Source organism: Rhea pennata, chromosome 5 (assembly GCF_028389875.1).
Source record: "Rhea pennata isolate bPtePen1 chromosome 5, bPtePen1.pri, whole genome shotgun sequence".
NCBI classification, from domain to species: Eukaryota; Metazoa; Chordata; class Aves; order Rheiformes; family Rheidae; genus Rhea; species Rhea pennata.
The window spans coordinates 8,190,001-8,215,872 of NC_084667.1; the positions used below are offsets into that span (position 1 = coordinate 8,190,001).

Genomic DNA, 25,872 nt, shown 5'->3' on the forward strand with positions numbered 1-25,872 from the left:
ATAGGATGAAACACATGGCATAAGAAGAACATTGTGATCTTCAACTATCATTTCTTCTGTAGTGGAATCATACCATGGTAAAAATATAGCCTGACATGCATATAATCTCCACATGGAGAGGCTATTATCCACTGACCTCTCTATAGTGAAAAACAAACCACTGCAGGGGTCATTAGAATAGCTTAATTCCATTGTTGTAAGACCAGTATGTGGAGTGCCCCCTTCACTGTACTCTAAAGTATAAAGCTCTAAACAGGACTGAAATTTCAATTGGCAGTACATGCCCAAGAACGTCTACAAAGAGGTAAAAAAAAAAAAAAAAAAAAAAAAAAATCAGTGGATTCCTCCAAAGGACACTGGAGAGCAAATGGAGCAAATGGAATACTTAAAAACAGTCTCCAGATAGTCTTTAGGATTCAGCTTCCAGAGGACATACTGATGCCACCTCAGACACATTTGAAGATTCCTCCTGCGAGGAGGTACATCTAGAGGATCACAAGCAGAAAAAAAACAAACTGTCTCCAAACGGCACAGGACTCCTGTCCACAGGTTGCCTCAGCTGCAAGTATTTAAGGCTCATCATATAATCCAGAGTATGAATATTGCTCACCACTGGCCAATGGAAAGATGGTCCTTTCCTCCCTGTAAGATTAGTAAGCTATACTCTTAAGTCTTTTCATCTTCTAAAAGGACTTGTTTTCACAACCTACTACTACTTCTATAATATTTCTGCAAAAGGTACGATGTTTTCCAGGTACTTTTCTGATCTTACAAGGTGGTCTTAAATTTGTATGTTGATTCACCTCTATGTTTACACAGGAGATGCAAGTCCAGTACCAAATAGAAATTTAAATGGGGGGCAGGGGAGAGATGCCTCATAAAATTGAACCTTTCTACTATATATTATGCTACAGATATTATGATTTTTACTTAGATTATATATATTGCAGTTCAATTGATTAAACTGTAATTTAAAAATACACTATAGACAGTGCCTACAAGATATATATCAGGCATTGGTAATCTACTTTAAATTCCAAATTTGTGGAAGCTATCTTCTTCCTATTCAGCCAACTTCCCTGAAGTGCATTCAGAATGCTTTTCTAAATTTCATTAACTAAAGAAAAATGTGTCTCCTCTGATTTACAACAAAAAAAAATAATGACTTAACCAGGTGAAAAAAGATCATTTTCAAATGTGTAAAGACTCCTTAAAGACTGATTTTTTTTTTTTAATTAAAGAAAACCCAAAACTTCTCAAACATTTCAGACTATTTCCATTAGGCACTACAAATCTGCCACAATTCTACTGACATCAAAGGAGATACGCCAACTTACATCAGCTGAGAACACGCCCTTTAGTCTAGAGCTGTCTCTCAAGAATGCAGAAATCAACTAAACAAAAACAGACACAGTAAATGATATTCACAATTTGCTTCCCTTGCTTCTTTGTGGCAGACTGATGAACTAAGAGAACCCATAGAAGAAACAAACCTTCACATGTATTGCAAACTCTGGTAGTTCGTATTTATTCCTAAAAGATCTAATTATATGAGAGATCTGTGTTTAACCCACTTTTGCTAAGAGCAGCCGGAGAATTTCCTCATGCGGGTTAGTGGGACCAGCTTCCTTCCCACAGGCCGAGAAAATGTCAAGTTGTAGCTAGTTTTGAGTTTTTACTTGAATCTACCGCAAATTCATATGGAAATACTAAGGAAGCACACATTCAAAATAAAATTGTTCTCAAGAACCTGCAATTCTGAGTTTCTCATGAAAGTTAAACTGCTTACATTTATATCTCACCAAATACTCTATATATCCAAAAACTGGAAAGATGTAGTCCTGTCTAGTACAGTTACCACAGTCAAACTGGAAGAGAAAGTAATCAAGGTTATTTTCACACTTCATCTTAATACAAGTATTTCAGCCCAGCCACAGCCTCTCAAATAACACATAAAAACAAAGGTAAAAGAGGTAAAAGCACATGGGAATCTTCCTCTCTTATTATCACATATGGTATAATACTATAAACTGTTGCTAAATCACAGAAGTAAAGAGGGGAAGGAGGAGAATAAATAACTTATTGGCTATACTTATGTGGAAAAAAAAAATTCTTTAGAGTTTCTCAAAAATGTCAATTATATCTTTAGGAATCTCACCATGATTTTCTCAGTCCCTGATTCACTAATCCTTCTGATATCTTTCTGTCTTCATCCTTTTCAGGCTGATCTTCTTACAAGTATAGTCACTGCATCTCTTGTAGTGAGTTTCCTCCTTAAAACACGCATTTTGTTTAACTTGTTATGTCCAGCTAAACATGCTTTTGGAAACTGCAACCAGTCAGATAGCTCAAGTAACTGGTTACATAATGGGCAAGGCTATTTCCAACAACACCTTCTCCTTTCAAAGCCATCTGTTACCAACTGTGCACTAAGATGTGTTGAATCATTTTCATTTTCATTGTGGGAGAAGAAACTAAGCCTTCTTAGAAGGGAAACATTAGAAACACTGCCAGAATCCTTATTTCCACTATTGCTCCCACAATACTTTTAACTCATTGTGTCTTTGATGTTCAGAAAAATAAAAGGCAAAACTAATTTATGAGAAGGTAAGCAAACATGGGGGAAAGAACCCAAATTTGATCAAATTATAGGGAAGTGGTCACTGAAATTAAGAGAGTAAAAAGACTCTTGTTCTTCATGTTTGAGCTACTGGGTTCAGACAGTGTGAATGAGAAGACTGGAAAAAGAGGCCTCAAGGAGGCCAGAAATTGAGATTTGGCAGTGGCAGAAAGACTTGAGGTCATGAGGGAAAATCACAGTGTGACAGAGCAACGAGAATATTTCATCATTTCACACATGAACAATTAAGCTAAAAGCTTCAGTAGACATAATCAAGTCATAGATGTACATACGCTATTATGTGTATAAAATACATTACGGCAGTGTCAAAAATTACTGTGGCATATGAGAGTACAATAAACTCTACAGCTGCAGTTTATTTGTTCATTTCCAGATAGAAAAGCATTAAGAAACTTTGCCAAGACAAACAAACTAAAGTGCAAATAGATTTTTAAACTGCATTAACATATTAGAAGAACATCTGGTGCAAACATTGTCAAGTTTCCATGCATTCTTAGATAAGTATTTATGGTTAGTGTTTCAGCTGCATTGGGATTCTTTTCTTCTCTTTTTTTTTATGAACTATGCTCACAGTTCATAAATGCTCAAGGAATGTTCTCACAGAATGGATAATCATGAATGAACTCTAAGTATAAATTTCTCACCAGTAGGTCTAAATCCTTGACATACAACTGTACAGTTAGCTTTTGTGAAGATGGTAAGTAAGCAGGCTCTAGACAAGCTATCAGTTACAGTTTAGTCTTGATAAATTCTTTGATTCACTGGCAAAACAGAATTAAAACAGGTAAATAATAAGATAAGAAGACAGAAGGCATGAAGAGGACAGGGACTAATGCAGAGTTTTCACTTCTGACTGCTAAGTGTTCCTAGAGTTACAGCTCAGGTTCTTTTTGTGTAAAAAAATCTGCTTCCCTTCTTTTTGTCAATGAAATTGAAAAAATGGAAATTTTGGATAAAACAAAATTCTTCGTAAGACAGCTAAAATTCACTACTGCTAGGTTCTGCTTGGTCTGAAATGTGTCAAATAATAACTGGAAGACTGACAAAAGCAAGGTAGAACATTTAATCTCTCATTAGCCTGTGAGATGAGGTTTATAGAGAGACCTAAAATCTTTTATTACATCAGCTGATGTAATTGAAAGAAAAAAAAAAAAAAGCACTAACATCACATAGTCCTGGATATTTGTGACACCATTACTGTGATCAGCAGTACAGCTGTTACTGTAACTCCGAAGTATCTTACAATCCAGTTGCTGACACTGACAAAGATTGACAGAGGTTCCTGCACCAGGTGGACCAAAAAAAATTATCACTATTTTTTCATACATATGGGGAGGTGAGTCACATTGTACCTTACAACTGTTTACATTTACTTCTTACAAGCAGGAACACTGAGACTGTTATTAAAGAATGTTACTCTCAGAAGAGGAAGAATGTCTTATTTTGCTCTAAATACTCTGAATGAAATTTAGAACCTAATTTCATCCCGCCGCTGTTGTTTGGTGTCTGTCAGACTGAGGTCAGAAGGACGTTCTCGTGGTATATTTCAAATCTTTAATTTTTGTCCTCACGGTATGGTTGGTAGGACCCTGCAAGGTTCCTACAGAATTAAACTGATGCTCTGCTGACTGATTTGTTGAGCCTGAAGTGTGAATACCATAATTTGCATGAACTACCTACACTTTTCAACTGTCAGCTCTGTACTTAAACGTCAGTGCACATCAATCCCAACTGGTAATACTCTGGGCATTACAGTCCTTGGTCTATTCCAAAGTGAATGAAAAGTCTGTACTAAACTATGTGATGACTCTTTAGTGTGCACAAAACTTTATAATGGACCAAAAACACTTTACTTCTGCTGGTGACCTTGAGAACTGAACACCTACCTGATACTTAGCAAGTTTCTGAAAATGCCCCTAAAGAAGCTTTCACATTTAGAAAAAATATATCTGAGATGATACAAGGCCCATATTTTATATTAATAAATTTGCAAATGCAAATATGTTGTTTATGCACTTATGCATTTTTCTGTAACGTATTCTTTATATGTTGTATGTTTTTTATACTATTTTAGAAAGTGAAACAAACTATTTAAAAATAGTACATTTTATTGAAATAAAAAAATGAATACTCTTGTGGATTTTACCAGATCAAGTTATGCAGAATAAAAATCATATCAAAAAAATAAAGATGATTAGCAAGATAAAACTAGGATAACATTAAGTGTTAATACTTGGATAAAACATATTGGCCATAGTAGTGAGGCCATATATAGCAAAGAAAAATTAAAACTGTTGGTGGCATGCACATTACCATTTGATTTAGTGGCCCCATATAGATGTTTGTAGACTAGAGACAGAACTATACAGGATAACACAAGTGAGTGATCCTATAGCATAGGTGCAGCTTTTGGTAACTGTTTCTTTAACCCTATGGCCCTTGAATTCTAAAAGTAAAAAGATTTGTCTTTCATCTTAAGGAAAAATGATATGGCTTGACCAATATAGCCCTCTGGGAAAAAAAAAGACATTAAGTTTTCCTTAACGTTATAATTTCTGACCCACGTTACAAGTTGTGTGAAGGGAAATGAATCTTTATTTGGCTATGCTGATTGTCCCACACCACTAGGAGATCCAGGAGGCTGACAGTGTGTCTGTTTAACATCCACTGATAGCACAGGACTGTTCATTTGATTACAAAAGCAACGTTAAGTTTATGCCCTTATCTGAATTTAGTCTGTCAGTTCTAGGACAGATTAGTTACAGGGACATAACATCAAAAAAGCTTCCCCAAATTTACCACTGTAAAGTTCATTAAATTTAATCTTTGCAGGACTACAGAAGACATGATAAAACATGACAGTCAATGTATAAAACTGAATGAAAAAAAATCTAATAACCAAATTTCTGCTTCCTCTAGAGAAACTGATATAAACAGATGACAAATACCCACCTTGCTTTAAACCACAGGAGGAATATAGTATTTACCTACCAACACTTCCTCCTGCAAATTAAGTATGTTCTCCATGAACTTTTGAAGCAAAACACTGTTCCTGAAATTTTCTGTAGACTATCCTAAAAATAAAATTCGTACATAGACAAAAAAAATATACGATTCCATGGGCATTATATTAGGTGGGTTTGTAGACTGAAAGATGTTCCAGGCAAATTAAAATAGCTGACATACCATGCTACTTGAATCACAGTTTGTGCTACACAATAATTTGGACTGGACTCTGTGTTACACACAAAGAGAACTGGTAAGGAAAGGATATACAAATTTTGCCAACAGAAAATTTAAGACGTTTCATCAATATTCAGAGTGGTACTAGCTAGGCAAGAGGATGTTTTGGTACTCCATCAATCTGATTAGGAAAAAACTTTTCATTCAAACATTTGGTCCGCTTATCTGTGACAGTTTACTGCCTGTTTTCATACTTGTTAAATAGTATATAAGCTGATGCAGGTTGCTTTCTGTTTTTCTCCCTAAGTTTTAAAAATGTATCTTCAACTGCTCATTTAAAAATTTTTTTAAAGTAGAAAATAAGAACAATTCCCTTCAACTTTAATACATTCTTTCTTTTTTGCATTTCAAGATGGGAAAGAATGAGACTTTGTAACTTTGTACCCCTTCCAACGCACTGTCTTATAGCTCATAAGAAATAACAAAGATTTCCTACCTTGATGGACTGACTGTAAGGTCCTATACTAGCAGGTGCCCAGTGAGAAATGCTCTGTACATGCATGACCAGTTTTTCATCATGCAGTGTATGATCAGTCGCAGTATCATACTTATGCGCAAGGCAGTCAATGCAAAACAGTACTCCGTCAGGTAACAGGGTTTCCACGCATACTCTGAAAGCACAAGGCAATTATCTTTGTCAACCAAAGTTTGCTTGCACCAACTTTCAGCATTTATTTTCCATGTTTGTTGGGTATTACGTTATGAAATTTTGTCAGGAACATATAAAAAGGCTACAGTATCATAATAACCAGCTAATACTTACATGGTTGCCTCCTCTCGAAATTATGATCAATTTGAGACTTCTAACAAGTTAGTTTCTCCTTGGTGACGCAAATTAATATCACAGTCAATGGCCCATTTCCATTTGGTTATTTTTATGCTGTGCATCATTTTATTAAGAACAAATAGATGAGTTCTGTTATTAAAAAAATCATTACCATGCCACTATTTAAAAATCGCTATATAAGTTATGCTAAGCAGCATTCAGACTATGTACCTCTATCATTATTGTATTCTTATCTCCATCCATTTGTTACTGAATCTGCTTCTACTAGCTGGACTAGAGATTCAGTTTTCTAAACAGTAGCAGCTTACTGTTTCTTCACAGCTTCCTCACATTATAATGCAATACTGAATGTATTTTTCTGTTGTATATTAAGTTACATGACATGCACAGATTTATGATAGAACTGAAAATCTACTTAAGCACTCATCAAAAAAGTTCACTTTTCTTTGTACAGGTAAGAGTGTGTGTGCATAGATGGACAGAGAGACAGCCTGTTGCATCTGCACTGTGAAAAAGTAGTGGGGAAAAAATTGGCATTTCTAAGCCTGAAAAATAATTACATTTGCAGTCCATGCATAAAAAAGTCATTTAGCTCCCAGCAGAAATCTAACAAAAAATTATTTGTTCTATTTACATAACATATAATACAACCTTACAAAATTCTTCTTGATTCTCCCAAGAAAACTACCTTTCTCTCCTTCTGCCCTATGCAAATAAAGTATTTTTTCCTCATTACCATCATCATAAGGATGGGTGAGTACATTTTCTGCTTGGGCTGGTAAATTTTCAAGACAATTTTGCAAATTTAGTGCAGATCCACACCCTTGAGTCTGCGCTTCTAGCATATTACTTGTGAGAACTCCCACAACCAGGTCTCTGTGCATAATGCAATTATGCAGCCATGCAAAAAGCCGCATAATTTTTCTTTTGGCCAAAATGCAACATAAATCTGTTTGTTCCACATAAATAATCATAAAAAGCCATTTTCCTGCAACCTCCTAATCTTTCTAGCTGTTATTTTATGACCTTTCCAAGAAGTGATGAAAGACTATGTGGCTGGCTATGTAAATGTGGAGGCTTAAGACATGCAGCAGCATGAGAAGTGAAGGAAGCTAAATCTGGAGAAGGGTAAGTGCCTTTCAGAGGACTTAAGATACAAAAGACTGGAGATTCATTTTTGTGTATTTCACAGCTGGGAATAGATCTCTACTCTTATGGCACAGAAAACCAACATTCCATCCCTCTGTGGTTTTGTAATCCTGCACCACAATTAGCATCTCAAAGAACCCTCTTCCAGCTCTCTTTAGCCTTTTCTGACACCCAGGTGGTAGAGATGCTTTGGAGAATGTGAATCTATCATGATATGCATTATCTTAACAATGTCTTTTAATTATAATCACACTATACTTAAAAGTCAATGACTATATTATACTTCATACTCTGTAATAAAAGTAGAATACACACTACGTTACAAAATTGCTAAACTTAAAAGATAATCCCCATCCTATTTTATTAGAAATAACTTTATTTGCAGTAAATAAAATATACACAGTGCTAGAGAAGGAACACTTGGTCATGTCAGTGTTAACCACAGACATAATACAGTATTTGCAATATAACTTGAAACTAACAACAACAAAAAAGCTCCATCACTTTTTCATCACCCAGATACTTATATATTGTATTAGTTTATATGAATCTTTTCCCAATGAGAAGATATTTTCCACTTTTTTATAAAAAGTATCTTATCTAAAATAAAGGAGGATAATGAGCATTTTTATTTCAGATGGTAATTTGTATCACATAAACCATATAATCTCTTAATATTTTCCTTTCCCTCCTTATTTGTGTTACCAGGATGATAAAGGTGTTTCTAGATATAAATGAAAAATGATAGGGAGACTAATAAGATATCAAATATTATGGAGCAATGGTAACAGATAACATTTGATTTTTACTATGATACTTCTATACTGCATAATCCCTGTTATATATCATGTGATATCACTGTGCTCTGTAGCAAATGCTGGCTAAGAATTTAATTTTGTTCCTTTCTCAATTGGTTCCATTTTGTATAAAATATAGAAAGATTTTATAAATTATGGGAGAGGACATTAATAAAGATGCATGGAAATTTTTCTTAAGAAACCATTCAAAGCAGTGAGTTCTATATAGATGCAATTACTAGTAAAATTATTACTAAGTTATGTGAAACATATGCTATTAGCCTGAATAAAGAATAAAACATTTCCAGGTGCACAACAGGAAAAAGTAAAGAGTCTGCTTCTTTTAAGGTATTTTGTGTAACACTAAAATTGACAAAAATACATAACATTAGTATTTTAATTAATCAACTTGAGTAGAGGTGAGCACTAAGATTGTAGGTTCGGAGAATATGAGATTAGACAAAACAGAAAATGTAAGTATGGTTGTTCTGGGGCATTACAATCCCTGACAAATATGTTCAATAAAAGTGAAAAACCTGGGAATCAACAATTATGAAAGAGATGATATAACAGTGAAAGAGATACACTGGCCAGATAAATAGGCAAGAGTCAGAAAAATAATGACAGCCAATAAAAAGATCAGTATTATCTGGAAAAGAATACATACAGGCATCACATAAAAGAACAGGGTGGATACTGTTTTTCTCTCCTACATCTGTGGTAAAGAAAAGAACTTAACCACAACAGATACTGACAACCTGGTCAGAATCCAGCAGAATGTGATAACTACAATACTAAAACACAGATTAGAAAAACTACTCTCAAGAAAGATTAAAGAGCTCTACAAATTGATCACAGAAGGCCTGATTCTTGAAAAGAGTTGTGTTACAAACTACTAAATTACAGATCAGTACAGAATCAAATGAAACTTGGGTTCAGCATTTTCTTTAAAAAGCTAAGAGGCTTTTAGTCCTGCACTTTGTCCATATGATATAATGGAGTATGATGTAGAGACTCACGCTAACAAAGACGGAGCTAGGATGTACACATGGCACTATGTTTCACTGCGAGGAGGTACTAGTTAAGATCCAAAAACTGCATGTATGGTCCTTCTATTAAGTTACTGATTTCACCTAATAGCTCCTTCTCTTATTGACATTAATCGGACTGAATGCAACAATGCTACCAATTCTGGTGCAGTTGGTACCAGCTCCAACTTCTCTGTGCTATGTTTCACTGCCTGGTGTAAACAACTAACGTGCCTGAAGTCATGGTTCGCTGAAGATTAACAACAGTCTACAAATCTTTGAAGGGGAAGAAATGAGTATAGTAGTTCAGCCAGCCATAAGCAGGGAAAATGAAATGTATTCAAAATAGAAAACTTAGACTGAGTATCGGGAAAGGTTTAGTTTCAGATACAAGGCTAAGTAACGGACAAGAAGATGTTTTAGTGGAAAACAACAGGTCTGCAAACCTAGCTTTTAAATTAGCTCAAAACCAAAACCTAAGGATAGGACTAGCGTAGCTTTTATTCAAATAGCAAGTAACTTGGGTCAGAAAAGTTGCTATGAAATTCACCCTTGAAAATTAAGTACTTATCTCAATTTATTGTTGTATCTTTCCTATGTAAACTGTAATCTCTTGATGCTGCTCTGAGTAGAAGGTTGGACTACCTGACCACCAGAGGTCCTTTCCAACCTGAATTATTCAATGATCCAAGCTGAATTTTTCAGACTATAGAAGAGAAGACTCTGTATTCATGGCTTCAAAAAGAGTGACTAAGGCTGAACACAGGAAAAAAAAAAAAAAAGCTGTTTTTGTAAAATCGTACGTTTTTTAAAGTAAAGTAAAGCAACTGACAGGCTAGTAATATACAAGCAAACCAAAAAAACCCTAAAACCCCAAACTATCAATATAAAAGACACATCAGTTCAACCGAGTCACAGACAGGGACTGATGCAAAATTTTATTTTACTGCCATAAGACCCTATAAGAGGGCATATATAAACTTTATGGAAAATATTACGGAAGAAAGCTCCAACTCTAGTGTTTTTGAGCTCAGCATCCCTGATGCAATTACCCTAAAAGTCAGTAAAAGTATATTTCTGAGTCTGTGAGATGCAAAAATTTGTAAAAACCTTTGTAAGTATGGTACCAATAATACAGTATATTACAACGTATCATAAATACATGCAATAGTCTATTAGACTATAGTAGTAGTCTAATCCTACCTTGCTGGTGGACACAAATCAAATTCTGTCACATAAGCTGAATTTATAACAGTGAAATCTTTCATGCTCTTCATGTACAAATGTACCAAAATAATATCTTCCAATTTCAATCCCTCTGAAGTCAAATTAGCTGCAAGATAAAAACAATATAACTATTAAAAATAGAATATTCTAAATTTGTGTAGAAAGATAGTAGAGGCATCTTGTGTTTGTTCAATAAAAGCAAATGATAATAACTCAACACTTTGTCTACACATGACTGAAGGCTTTTGCAACATACTACCCTTACAATACACACTTTTTCATGAAATTATTTTTCAAGTTAAAAAAGTTCTGATTATATAGAAAATATAAATTAATTTTATCCACCCTCAATGAGTTGTTGCTTTAATATATCATGCATGAATGCACACACACACACACACACACACACACACATACACACACACATATATATGTGACAGTCGCAATTCCTTTTACCCATGTTTTATCTTGTATTTTTTCTTTTCAGACAGCTGAAAAGAAAAAATGACAGCTAGTAATCTATAAAGCACTTTGAATCACGAAAGTACAAAACTGGGAGGGGATGGTAAGAGGCCTTTAATCCATTACCCTCTTCAAAGATGAGATCAAGTGTTTATATGCTATTCCAGAGGGCTGATTGTCTAAACTTTTTTTTTTTTTTTTTAATCCTTACTGCAATAATAAGCTCTATATAAACAAAGAGTTATAAATGGCAAGATAGACAACAGGAAACAGAAGTGGCAAAGACAAAACTGAGGGAAAGATAACAGCAGAGAAAATCTCCACTCAAGGAAAGAACCTGGGAAGTCAGGATCACCTGAACACGTACAGAGAGAAGATTCAAGCCATAGCACTTAAGAAGACAGAATCTACTACTCTTACACACCAAACACCACAGCAAGATACGTGGGATCAGCTCAGCAGGTCTGCAGTCTGGTCCTATACCCATGAGCAACAGAAACTAAATTAAGAACAAAGTCTTCTGTGAAAGATATGAATAAAAATAAAACATACAGAGTAACGGAGCGTGACGTGACCCAACTTGAAGTGAGTGAGCTCCTTAAACCTCTTATCAGTGTAACTTTGGAGATCTTGTCTTTTAGGATTATAGTGTGTATATATACATATTTTTTTTTTTCCTAGTGGAGCAGTACAGAAGGGTAAAGATAATCTGTTGGCTGTTGCTTTAATGAGAAAGAAATACTTTTTGTGTAAAACATTTCTGTGCTTTTAAACACGGTTCAAGAGCTGCCATACTTCCATTAAAGTCAATATGGCCATATCAGTACTGGATTTCGCTCTAAATTTCCCAGTTTTACTTTGTCATACTGCTTAGTATGGCAGTTTTGTCAATCTAAAGAGGGGAATTCTTACTGACAGAAAAGTGTATGCTAAGCAATACAAGAGACTATAATGCAGTTGACATAAAACACATCCAAAGTCATCCAATATGCAGAAACACCAGCTGAGAAATTAGCACACAATGAGAATTCTATATTTGAAAGCTGACTGATGGCAATCACTAGGTCAACACCAGCTGTAACTTCATCAGTTAAGAAGAAGATAATGATACTTTTCAAATTTCCAGTCAGTATAACTTTTTAGTCAAGAAGAAAGTGTTTCAGCCTGTAGTTAAAAGTTTTACAGCATTATCTGGAATATTTTGAGGGGGAAAAAAAAAAGCAGGTCTAAATTTAAAATGCTTAAGTCACAAAGCCAACTCTAATTAGTAAAAACATAACAATGGTCACAAGTTAAAAGAAAGAGATTTGGTTAAATCACAATTTCCAGGTTTATAAGAAACATCTTTTTAAATAAATTAAAGGTACAATCCTCTTGTCCTCTGCATGCACTAGAGGAATGAAGGGAAATAATCCCACCCTAGCTTGCAAACAGCATAAAACTGACTTCCCAAAGCACTGTATCTGGCAGAAAGCCATAAATGATGAACCAGTTACCAACCCACTGCTTGGGTTCTTGACCCACAGCAAGAGAAAACTTACACAGCACAGTTCCAAAATGTACAGGCAAAGTATACAGCATTTATACTGAATTTCAAGCCATTCACTATTCCCAATAACGTATAAAATATGGTCAAGTGAGATTCATATTTACTTTGGCAGAACTCGTTCTGACAAAAGATGACATTGACCAGAATACATTTTTTAAATGGGTGATCTGAGTAACATCCTTTTGCTGAAAACTACAAAAGACAGTATCAATATTGTCAACTGCAGGTAGTATTCTAGACTAAATTTTCATGTAGTAAATATCTGTGTAGTTTTCTTTAAGCCTATGGAGCTTTGCCAAGGTACAATTGCACCAGAGCTGCTTTACATTAAGCATTGCATTCTTTGTCATCTTCCCATCACTAGAAAAAAAGTTTAAATAAATAGTTTAAGAAAATAAGTGTAAACAATAAGATACTGAATTCCTTTCTGCTGGTCTTGGTTTTATGGAAGAAATCTATCCACTTGACAGAAGAACTGCATGCTTCATATGGTCCAGAAATAGATTTCCCTTTCTGAATCCTTCTGGCAACACTCACCTCTTTAGAGGACATTAAATCAATTAACTCTGCAAAGAAAAGGTTAAAAGGAATGTGCCTACTCCATTCTTGTATCATAAAAGACTGAACTCCTATATAGATTGTAAGCATGAGCTGAGGAAAAGCCTTACACATATCTTCAGATCAGTCAAGTTCTCAGAAAAAAAAAAATGGAGAAAGCAGCCTATTGTGGTTTCTTCATATAATGGGACCAAAATTCACTTAGTTTTCTACACTTTCCTCCAGAAAGGCAAAAAACCCACAGGAAATACGAGAACTGACATTTTCTACCAAGCATGAGAAAATGACAATTTTTCCTGAATTAGAACACAGCACAAGCTACAGCAAGTGATTTGCTGAAAGCAATAGGCTACTGAACTTGTCAAAGACACGATTAGTCTTCTTCCTCCACTTTTTTGATAGATGCTAAGGCAAAAATATATAACATTTGTATTAGCAGATTTCCATATAAATATAATGAGAACTAAATAAAATGTTACAAAACCCTTTTGCTTCAATTTACAGATTATGCCCAGAAGATTTACACTAAACATTGCTGCCCTTCACTAAAAGTTTGATTACATCCACCTTGCTGATTTCCAAGCTATTAAAGTTTAGCTTAGGGGCGTTCTACAAAGTATGACTTTTTTGCTTCCTAAAAATTGCTCGGGTTTCTTTATCATTCTATATTCAGTCATGAACTCAGCTGCACAAGCCAAACATAAAGATTTTATGGGACAATACATCAAGAGAATTCGTGAACAAGAATATGAGCCTACCCATTCAGGTAGCAAGAATTATTTCCATTTTTATGAATGAAAAAGAAGCCTGAATAACATGCTTTAAATAAAGTTTAAAATGAAGAAATATGTTAAACAAAATGTGAACATTTTGCTTTATATGTAAATATCTTGTAAGACGGGGATGGTAAGGAATCTGGATGCCATGATTCCCAAGAGAGCAATTTCTCCTTTACATTAAGTATATAAATGAGATTTACTGCGGCTAACCTAATCCTAGATGCCAAAATGTACAACAGCAACAGCTTTCTAGAAAACTTAATTTTAAATTATTGTAGCTGCAAAACTGCTTTAGCAAGTAGACAGCATCCATAGCACACGTGCACATTCACACACACACGATGTTTATTGAAATAAAGTTATAAAGCATAAAAGTACTGTGAAAATTGTGCTGTTACGGTGATACAGACAACTCTGGCTTTGAGGGTCTTCAAAAATGGGATGAATAACAATGTGTTCAATATTAAACCCAGTAGTTGTGATATCACGATCCCAGCTGAAGGCAAGATGAGATGACAAACTGAAAACCATATCTGAAGTTATAAGAACATATGAAAACACATACTCTTTATAAAATACTATAATAAAAACAGCAATAATAAAACAGATAATTGGTAAATCAAATAAAACACCTTGGAGGGAAGAAAACGCTTCCCTTGCTGCATCTTCAGCACTTTTGCTTTCCGATGGAAGAAAGTGGGCAGTGAAACCTGAAAACCACTGGTAACCATGCGGGGATTTTCCTGAACTTCCAAATGGCTTAGCTATGGGAAATGAAGAACAGCACTATGATTACAATGATGAAAAATACTAGGTTAAGCAAGAATATCTTTTAAATTATCTAGGTAAGAAGTACTTCTACAAAAAAAAAAAAAAAACAAAAATTATTAAAACATTTTCAAAACTCTCTTACAGACAAACAGACATAAAACAATTACTAAAAGTAAATGTGTTGGTGTCAAAGCTTCCGAACAGTATTTGACAAATCCTTCTCCAACACTGCCTTCAGACTGTACGTTTAAAAATATTATTTAGCTGAGGATTTCAGTATTTTTTCTTCCTCCTTTCCCTTTTTTTTGCTGACCTTTTACAGTTTCTCTACCTGTACGGATACAGATGGCATTGAAAAGCAAAAACTTAAAAGTACCTGACAGATTTTCAAAGGTTTCTGCCAAATTTTAAAGGAAGTTGAATTGTTCAACCTAACATATTTAGGCATTTTTAAACCTCCCACCAGGCACTTGTCCATATTCAAGTGCCTAAATATCGTTCAGTATTAAACACTGTGACATAATGAAACTTAATTTTCAGAAAAAGTTCACTGATCTTTGGGTCTAAAGTCACAGTGATGCTGTGGTAGTTTAATGAGATACTACACTATGAACTCATGTTTATCTTGCATCAATCACCTCATGTCTGAAGCAAAGCTAATATCAGGCACATAATTAGTTACTGCAGTTCACCTAAAAGACAGTAACTTGTTATGATGCCAAACTTGATCACGCATGTGACCCTGAGACTGTTCCTACAAATGGGACAGGCCTAGATTGCAGAAAAGCAAATGGGATTTGTGTTTTGTATTTAATTTTGGAGTTTGCTTTTCTATTTTCAAATCGAAAACTGTAGAATTAGGGTACAGGTATTAGTATGAGCTTTAAAATAAAATTCATTCCCTCCACTCTAATGAATAATATCTTATATTACAATAAATTTGATTGGGAAAACAGAACACATTAAAAAAGGTTGATATGATATGAAATTTGGAGCATTTTCCAGTTTTAAAAAGAAAGAAAAAGATAGCTTATCCTTCTGAAAAAGAACTTAGAAATGCTTCATTACTGCAGATAGATAAATACACAAAATTGCATTGGATCAGGATATCTTTACCTTCAGACTGGCTAGTAAAGGTCATAAACATTCTTTTAAGGAGTGTTCTTACAGTACTTTACATCTTACTCTCCCAAAAAGAAATAATATTACTTTTCTAATGACTGAGTTGTGCAAGACTCACTGAAATCCAGAGAATTATGTTTCATGTTTGACTTCCAGATGGCAGGAAGCATTTTCTGTGGTTCATCCTCTTCTGATGAAGGTAAAATATTGCCATCATTGCAACTTAGCTCACAAGAACAGCTACTGACCATGGACATGTCTGAAGATTCCCCCTGCTTGACAGAAATGTTATACAATAAGCACCTAAGTAGTATGCCAGGCAGTATGAAATTATCAAATATCATTTAAATGTTCTTGTTTTTTGATATCAAAACATACTATAGATCAATAAAAGAAGCCATGGAAGAACAGTAATGGGATTCCCAGCGCTTTAGGCTGAAAATCAGCAGAATACAACATGTTCCTGTTGACACACCATATGGAATAAAAATGTAGATTTAGCAGAACATGAGAAGACTAAATATGAGAATTGATCAGAGACCAAGATAAGAGGTAGAAAGGATTGTATGATGAATAAATCTTATTCCACAACTATGCAAGAAAAATGTCTTTTCCAAAAAAAAAAAATTGGGATAAATTAATTGAAAAAAAAAAAAACGAACAGGGTAATAGCAACAACTTAATAATAACACTGTCACTAAGCATTTGAAACTGAGCAAAAGACTGAAAAGTTTATAAACCTTATTGATATTTCTATACAAAGAATGAATCCTGAGTGAATGTAGCAACTGTAAAAATTTCTTTGCCTTCATCTCATGAAAGCCTATCCATTTGCATCAGACTCCCTACACTTTCGGGTGCTCAGAATTCTGAGATACAGAGAACAGCATTTCCCAAGATTATACTTCAAGGTAACTTTTTGACCTGTACTGCTCAGTACACCAGAAAGGAAAATAATTCACTGTGCTTTCTCTTCTTCCTAAATGCTTTCTTGGGCATAGTAAGAGAAAACTACTTAGCACACATTATAACCCAAAAAGCACAGTCAGAGCGTGCACTGACCAGACTTCCGAAATACTGTGTACGTTATGTGTTCAACAAGTCATGTAAACACAGCAGGCATATTTACTTTTTGTTTTTTATAGCAATAACCAGAACCACAACTCTTTGCCATCTGATTTCTCAAGACAGCCTAATCTGCACAGCATGTTGATTTGGGGATCATTAGCTTGGCTAATACTACTTGTCTTCATCATCACAGTATGAATTATGTCAGAATTTGCCCATAAACCTTAACCAAACATCACTACATGCTGTACCTCCTGATTCTCTCAATTAATTTGCTGCTTAAGCTCTTAATTTCATATAGTGTACAATATACATATTTTATTGCAGTTTTCTTAAATGTTAAATTCACAAAATGATGATAAAGCCAAATAAAGCAAGATAAAAATGAGACAAAATATGAATCATTCAGGAATTCTTAAGTATGAATTAGACACTGCTGAATATTCTCTTAGCTCACAAATTACACGCCATCTACAGAATGTCATGCAAAAACACTACGAAAAGGGGTATTGATATTATACAGTGAAGCACTCTTAAATTTATAAATTATATTGAATAACATCTCCTGAAGTTTGACTGTCTGCATTCTCTGCTTTTTAAAAAGTAGACTTCATCAAGCTGGCAAACAAAAAGGGATATGCCCAAAATTACTAATTAATTTTGAATATATAAAGTTTCAGAAAAAGACAATTATACGTTGTTTTTTTCAGAAGAAAAAGATTTTATTGTAACTTTGAAAGCTTTCTCTAGATCTTAAGTAAAAACAAAATCACTACCACCACCTCCTGAACACAAGAAAATAGTGTACGTGTCAAAAGTCTGCACTGAGAACTCAACATTTACATAAATTTCTGACTTCACTGGAGAGAAAAAGCATCCAGTTAAGTGAAAGCAGTGTGTTTGGAAATTCTCAGGAAAGGCTAAATTACAAAAAGGTCATTACCTATGAGAGGAAACTCAGCTCTGCTGCCTCTAAAAGGGCTCAAGGGGAGTTTTATAAGAGCTGTAACTCTAAAGCTATGCTCTAAGAGGGGCTGATGTTCTTTGATTGGACCTCATTTTATTCATTTCTCCTAGGAAGGCATGAAAGTCAAAGCAATAATTTACTTTATGTGAATCAATTGTACACGGGAGGTTAAAACAAGTCAACTAAACATAACGTAATAGCACAAAGATGAAGACTGCAATTTAGCACAAACACTAGGTGCGCATTCCAAACGTTGCAATATACTACCATCCAACAGCATCTGCAAGTTTTCCTACTCATCAAGTTACACCTTCTGCAACTGCTGTCAGTTGATACATTTTGCTTTACCCAGAGGGCTGGCTGAAAACCCCTGTCCCCACAGGTATGACTAGAAAATAAAGTAGCAGAAATATAAATCTGAACTTTAACTAGATCTCATGCCAGATGATGCTACAAGAATCAAGATCAAGAACATAAGGAAAGTTCCACAAGATGTTCCCTTATAGAAATACACAGGTTGTGCAGTGGAACGAAGTGCTGATAGTCTTCTTCCTTCCTTCTTGCAAATCATTGTTTTATTAAGCTACATATGCTTTCACTGACCAATTTTATAATATCCATCATGAAACAGACGATTAGTATTGGAACATGTGCATTCACATGTCTTGGTCTTACTCTGTGAGTAAGTATGCATAGACATTATGGTATGAATGACAAAACCAAGGACAGCAATGTGATATTGTTTTTAAACCACCTAGATTTAAACCTCAATATGATGTAACAATCATTAGGCAAAAACTATATTAACCAGAAAGGGTAAGTTCCAGCTATGATAGCCTCTTTATTTCTTTCTGCTGTTCAGCTTTACGTTATTATCTTTCAACGCAACTATAGATGCATAAATCTTGTGTATTAACTATTAAAGACTAGTAACACCTCTCCTTTCCAATGAAGATCGAATTTGTGATACTATGAAGGTGAATATGAAAACAGCACCTATCTCATTTTTATGCCATGTGTAAAGATTGTTCTTTTAAATACATTTCTAAACACCTTTTCTGCAATATGTGCTTCATTAAAAAAAAAAATTACGGGGATATAGTACAACACACAGACTGTATCACAGCTGACCTGCCCTGACCTTCTGCAATCCCCTGTAATTTTTTAATTCATGAATATTACAATATCCCAAATGTATGCCATATGAAATTTTCATATCATTCAGTAGCATCCCCCCTTTTTTCCCAAATATGTTAATATTCTATATATTAGTAAGGTTACATCAGTATCATTTCACAGATACAGAAAAATTATACACATTTATACACCTAGACAGTTGCTCAGCTGCAAAATTTTTTGAAATTACTGAAGAGGTAGAAATTCTATGATGTCTCTGATGTACACAATTCGATGTACAAATAATTAGAGACTCCTGTTCATTTCAATGGCTACGATACATCACAATGATTCATTCAAGGCTGAATCCCACAATGCTCTAAAAACATAAGATAATCAATCGCTTTCAACAGCAGCACAGGTGCAGGCTTCAGCAGAAGAATTAGGTGTGGAACCTGGCACTAAAAGAGCAACAGGCTCAATGCCAATATAAGTAGAGCTGCCAGACTCTGTTTAGTAGCTATATTCAAATTTTACACAAATGCTGGCCTCCCACTTCTGTCCACAGTGAAAATAAGAATTTAAAACGTATAGACAGCCACAAAGAGACTAACTTTCCCTGAATAACTTTCTCACCGTTTTAAAAACACAAAAACAAGCTTGCCAGAATGACATTTTCATTTAAACTTGCAGAGCCTATTTTGTCACGTAACATTTCCATCATCATCCTTCATAGCAGCAGTACATTTTCCCCATTTGTTACAGTTTCTCCCATACCTACTCTATATTGTGATACTAACCCAATTTTGGATCAGAGCCTGCATGAATCTATATGCTTAGCTGTATTCATATAACTCATTTCATTGATATAAGTGAGCCCAGAATAAAGTTAAGCAAACACGTTGAGTGTTCCAAGATCCATATTCTCCTACTGGAAAAGCCTTGAAGCTATGACTTTGACTGATATAGCTGATATTCCATGCAGTTGTCTTTCATGAAAACAACAGGTTCCCTATTTAAAGGGTGAAATGCTCCACCACAAAAACTGTTACAAAAACCTGTCACAAAATGTCATTTACTCTGAAAGACCTTCAGATAAAGTCTTCTCATTACGAGAAGAGACAAAGAACAATCTCTTTTCTCTGAGAACTGGACTAAATCTGCAATGAAATGAAGTAGGAAAGATAAAATCCTTTACCTATTGCTTTAGTATTTGAAAAAAGAATTTTACAATATTACAGTAATTTACAATAATTTAAAAAGTTCTGAAAATGTATCTGCAACAAGGTTTAGCTGTACTCTTATGATTGAGAAGTAAAGTAAGGGTTGGCTAGGGGAAATATCATAAAGTAGTGACAAAATATTCCAAAAATGCCACCTGCAAGATATTGCCTAAGTGGACCACTAAAGAACAATGAGATGTATGTTTTGCAACATAAAATTCCCTTCTCTTCCACCTGAACATCACTTATACAGTCTAATTCTAGGACTAAAGTCCTAAAGCTCATAATACACTTTTAAAATACATGGGGCAAATATATATGAAGTTCCTTTTTCAGCATTTTCATTGTAGTGTTGGAAAAGAAAAATGTGATCAAATGGAGATTAACAAAAGTAATTCACACTAGAGGGAGCTGGACAGAAACGGGCTACAAAGTCAAATCAGCTCAAATCAAATCTAAGTAGGATTGTGCTCTTTCAGTACACAACGCATGTAAATATTTGCCAGACCCCTTTTCTAACATTACAGATAATTTAAAAATCATCTTCAAATTGACTTGTGACATAGATTTGCTGATCTTTTACAGGGACATAACTGATCCCACTTCTGAAATACGTTCTGCCTGAGGAGTTCAGGATCTTTTACAAATAGGAAAAAAAGTAACTCTCATAACATCAATATGTGTTAGATAAACATAATGCAATAGTAAGCTACAAGAAAAAAAAGACGAAACCATGTCTACAACTGTTAACAGGCAAATAGGCTAGTTTTCTGCGTCTTCTTGCCAAGTGCAGAAAGAAAACCATGTAACTCCCTCTAAAAGTGGACTAACTTGAGCGGCTGTAGTTTCAGGGCCTGTGCAGGATGTAGGTGTGTTCTAACCTCACTGGGATTCAGGAAGAAAGATTCATTATTAAATCACAAAATGGGGAAAGAACAAATCTTAAAATATGAATGTTAGTTAATACATTCAATACTGTCATCAGAAAGATGTTCACAAGAAATTATCATACCAGCAGAAGCTCCACCAGCTTTAATTTCTGTTTCTGATCATTCATGAGCCAACATAGCTTAACATAAAAACACAGCAGTATAATTCGCAGGAAAACTGAAGGATTTTGAAAACTCATTGTGCTCCCAAAGCAAAAAAACCTGTGTTTTACTTTTAATTAGTTATGGGTTTTATTAACTGAAACATTCAAAGCTAAACTTATTTTGAATATAAAAGCTGATACATTTGATCAAAAAAATACTAGAAAATGTTTGAGAAATTTTGTCCCACTCAGGGGGGGTGGTGGTGGTGGTATGGAATTCAAAGCTACACTTCGCCACACTCTTTTAAAAATACAAAGCCTTGATCTTACAGGCAAGGTACTATACTGATGAAGCTAGATGTCTGTATTATGTTCGCAGCAATGCTGACCTTATTTTTTACATTGAAGCCTCTGTGAATAAGCAGTTTGTAAAGTGTCTATGAAAAAAAGTTATCTTGAGCTGTTTCTATGAAACTTTTAATAATGTTTTAATATTAAAATCTTATACAGGATTATCTCTTTAGTCTTTACTGTATTACCAGTAATGAAAGAAAAGACAGTGAGAAAAAAAAAAAATCCTTGAATTATTATGCAAAACTACGTCTTGAAGTTGCACAGTAATGTATTAAACCAGAACAGTGGGTAAAATGATATTTTCCCCCAGGTATAAAGGCTCATTGTGCTGCCAGAAACAATCTAAAACAAATTTCTGTCCAGGCTTTGTAGTTAAACATGAAGAGATTTAACCAAAAAAAATTATAGAGGAGGGCAGACAAAAAAAAGACTAAGGCACACTAGTTATAACTGCATAAGTAAATTCAAAGAATGTACAATTAACACCTGTGGCACATAACTAAGATAAAATAAATATAGAACAAAAGTTAAAAATAACTAAAAATAGTCTATTAATGGTTTCTACAAAGTGCTTACCTAAGTGGCTACTTTTATGAATTGCTCATAATGCAGTATTTTTGCACAATTTTCAGAAATCTCTTGTATGCTTGAAACTAAAATTAGTTCTCCTTTTAAAATAATTCTTCTTCTACCTGCACTGATTTGTTTTGCAGGACTGGCTTTTGAGTGGTGAATCACTAATTAATATTTAAACTGTTTCATGAGGTTTGTACACATCAAATAGCAAGGGGAAGTACAGGCATATCAATTTTGATGGCATCTCTAACATTATGCAGTTAAACTATGCTAACTTAGTAACATGTTATGCTCTGAAAGATTGACTGGTTCTCCATATTCATAACTTCTTGAAGACCTAGCTTATTTTACCATGACATAAAATAAATTAATCTACAGCCAAAAGATTCTAATGCTTTTCCTCATGAGACAGCTACTGCAGAACACAAACTATTTTCCTTTTAAGTATACAAGGCATTAGTCTATACACCAAAATCCAGGCTATGCCTCTGTAAAGCTTTCCTCTTTAGAGAGTGTGTCAGTTTTGTCTACAATGAATTTGAAATATGCCTTGCTATAACACTGCTTGAAACTGTGAGGCTTTAACCAAATCTAAACCATCTACATAAGAAGGGGAAAAGAGCTTCTGAATAGATAAAGCTAAAATCTTGATTCTTGTATAAAATGTTATGCATTTTAATATGATTTTTTGCCTGATTTATGTAAAGCTTTGTGTTTTTCATTTTCACTAGCCTGTCACATTGTAGTGATGCACAGTATATTTTAGCATCAAGTTTACCATCAGCAATAAAGTTACTGCCCCCAAAGAAATATTAATATATTATCACTTCTCCCCCCCAAAATTTCTTTTATTCAGCCTATTTGGTTTCACTTAACATAGCTGGTTGACATCATTTTCAGTTTCCCACACAACTATTTAATGATTCATATTTTAAAAAAATCTGAAACTATAACTTGGTAGGATGAACTAGGATAAGATACATTTTCCAAGGCAACAAATGAGGGCATTGTGGAAGAAAAATTTAAGAACATTTTATCTATTTGTAAAGATAGACTTAAGAAGGAAGAAAACAAAATTTGAGTGTAAAATGTAAACCACCACCATAATAACATTCTTATAATAACCCTGCACACAGTTCAGAGATCTTCAAAGTGTAGAAAAAAATAAGGTCTATACAAATATGACTGCAACAGTAGCCAGAAGATCATGAGGCATTTAAAGTAGAATTTAAAGACGATATCTGAAAAAAAAAAAAAAAAAAACAAGCCAATAAGGACACCTCCAAATATTTAGCTTTGTGATTTTACCTGCGTTTTATCATGATTTTGGTAATTATGTACAGTAAGTTAGTTAGGGAAAGCTCTACCTCACTACGCAATTTTTATTGCCTGTCCCTGTAATCTTCCCAGAGCCTATTTATGCCAAAATTTTGGAAAGGAAAGGGGGGGGGGAAGGAAGAAGAGCAGACTCATAATATTTGTGTTTGTAACAAAGTATTAGAATTTATAAATGTTCAGGAGGAAGAAAAATTCAATTTGCCTATAAAAAAAAAAAGAAGGAAAAAAAATACAAAAGTGATTATAAAAAGTAGGAGAAAATAACTTCTGATTTGACCTTTTTAGTTATGCTCTACTCACACGCAAGTTTGCAATATTTTAACCACCAGAGTTCCTATTCCTATTCTGTTGTTTCCATGGAATCATCAGCTATAAGAATGAGTCTCAGGGAATTGCTCGTAAGCCCTCTGTCTGGAGTACCTCCTCTATATCAACCTCATAGTGTAGGTAGTAAAGATAAAGAAGACAGAAAAAGATAAAAGTCATTATGTAGATGTAATTTTCATATAGAAAAGATCCACCACAAAACCAGTATGTCTCCAGCTGTAGTACAGGTAGATCAGCAGATTTTTTAACCAACCGCTTTACATCAGAAATAGAAAAGAGAGGAGCCACCTTCCAGGAGACCAACGCCGCGCAGAGTTTGCTGGCACAGTTGTGTTCCACACGCGGCTAGCCGCACTACAAAGGTTACGTATGCACTTGATTGAACAGTGTTTGCCGAGTACCTCGGGGTTTCAATATGAAAAATACTACATAAATATACTACCTCCATTCATTCATTCGACACAAGCAAATGTTGTGTTGAGATTTTCTGATGGCAACTTCTGCAATTCAACTAAACATGTACATGGCTATTTCTAAGTACAGGCAGATGAGAATACCCAGCTTAATGCCAAACTGAAAAAGCCACAAAAAAGAAAAAGTGTGCACATAGCTTTATTATTAAATTAATAGGAAATCTGGAATCTACTTGCCTTATTCTCCAAGTGTAATTCTAAAAAATGAAGGTAAGCCACAGGTGCAAACGCATCAGCTGAATGTAAAGTCACCTTTGCTGAATCCCTGAAATATAATGTTATTAGCATGACATTTTAATGTATAATTTTATATACAATGATTAGTCACAGTACAACATAGTCTCCAAGGTAGCTGAAAATTCACTAGTTATTAATATTTACTAGTTATTATTACTTTTTTACATCGATTTAGAAAAAAAAGTTTGCCATATAACAGGTTGTTAAGCAACACAATTTTACCTTCCCTAACTTTCAATTTTCAAAAAGGATAAACTATACTTCCAGACCGCTAATGATAAATTTAGCTACCTGAAGCCTATGCAAGCATAAATGGTACTATGTTTTACATTTGAGAGAATAATAAGTAAAGCAATCTTTTAATTTCATCAACAGAAATATTAAAGAAAAAAAAAGTAAAAGTCCACTCTTCCTGATTAATGCTCCAGGAATTAGTTCTTAAAGTATTAACAACTTATAACATTTCATGCTGGGAAACTAATCAATGTGACCATCTTGCATCTGATATTGAAAACTACTAGACACAACTTCTTAATGCCAAATGTGTTGGTAACAATGATAAGCTTCCAGTGTGCTGATGCAAATTAGTTAATTTTAGTTTTCATTTTTACAGACACAGTCTGTCACACTTTGATTCACAAGAGGCAGTATCTGTTATATCCATCTGCATGGTTTTACTACTAAGAAAAAGGTAGATCTAGAAAATAAACATCAGAAGGTGAGAAACTAAAAATCTCAAAGAAAATCTATGAGGAACTCAGATGTAGTACAAAAAAAAACCTGAGAATTGTTGTAAGGCAGGCTAAGGACATACAGATAATTTTCTTTATGCCCTTGATGCCTTCACAGTATTCAACAGGCTTGGGGATTCCAAACAAGATTTCTAGTAATGCCACATAAAAAAGAAGCAAACTAGAAACAGTTGAAGTCTTGGCCAGATTCCACTGACTTAATGAAAGAGTAAAATTAAAAGAAATATCTATTTTATAAAATGTAGTTTGGAATTTAAAATCAAAATACTCCTAAGACTATCACTATCATTACATT

General features: G+C 34.3%; 1 protein-coding gene across 5 annotated transcripts in view; it reads right to left on the reverse strand.

The window, feature by feature from the left end:
• Window positions 1–25,872, reverse strand: part of DPH6 (diphthamine biosynthesis 6) — a 211,798-nt gene that overhangs the window by 99,068 nt on the left and 86,858 nt on the right. For 3 of the 5 annotated variants that reach the window (XM_062577851.1, XM_062577849.1, XM_062577853.1), the window contains exons 8-12: window positions 24,766–24,853; window positions 16,232–16,388; window positions 14,853–14,984; window positions 10,849–10,978; window positions 6,321–6,495 (exon numbers count right to left, since the gene is read on the reverse strand). In XM_062577851.1, coding sequence (XP_062433835.1) covers window positions 6,321–6,495; window positions 10,849–10,978; window positions 14,853–14,984; window positions 16,232–16,388; window positions 24,766–24,853 — 682 coding nt within the window. The remainder of the gene's footprint in view (window positions 1–6,320; window positions 6,496–10,848; window positions 10,979–14,852; window positions 14,985–16,231; window positions 16,389–24,765; window positions 24,854–25,872) is intronic. The other 2 variants (XM_062577852.1, XM_062577850.1) reach the window with 1 other exon arrangement.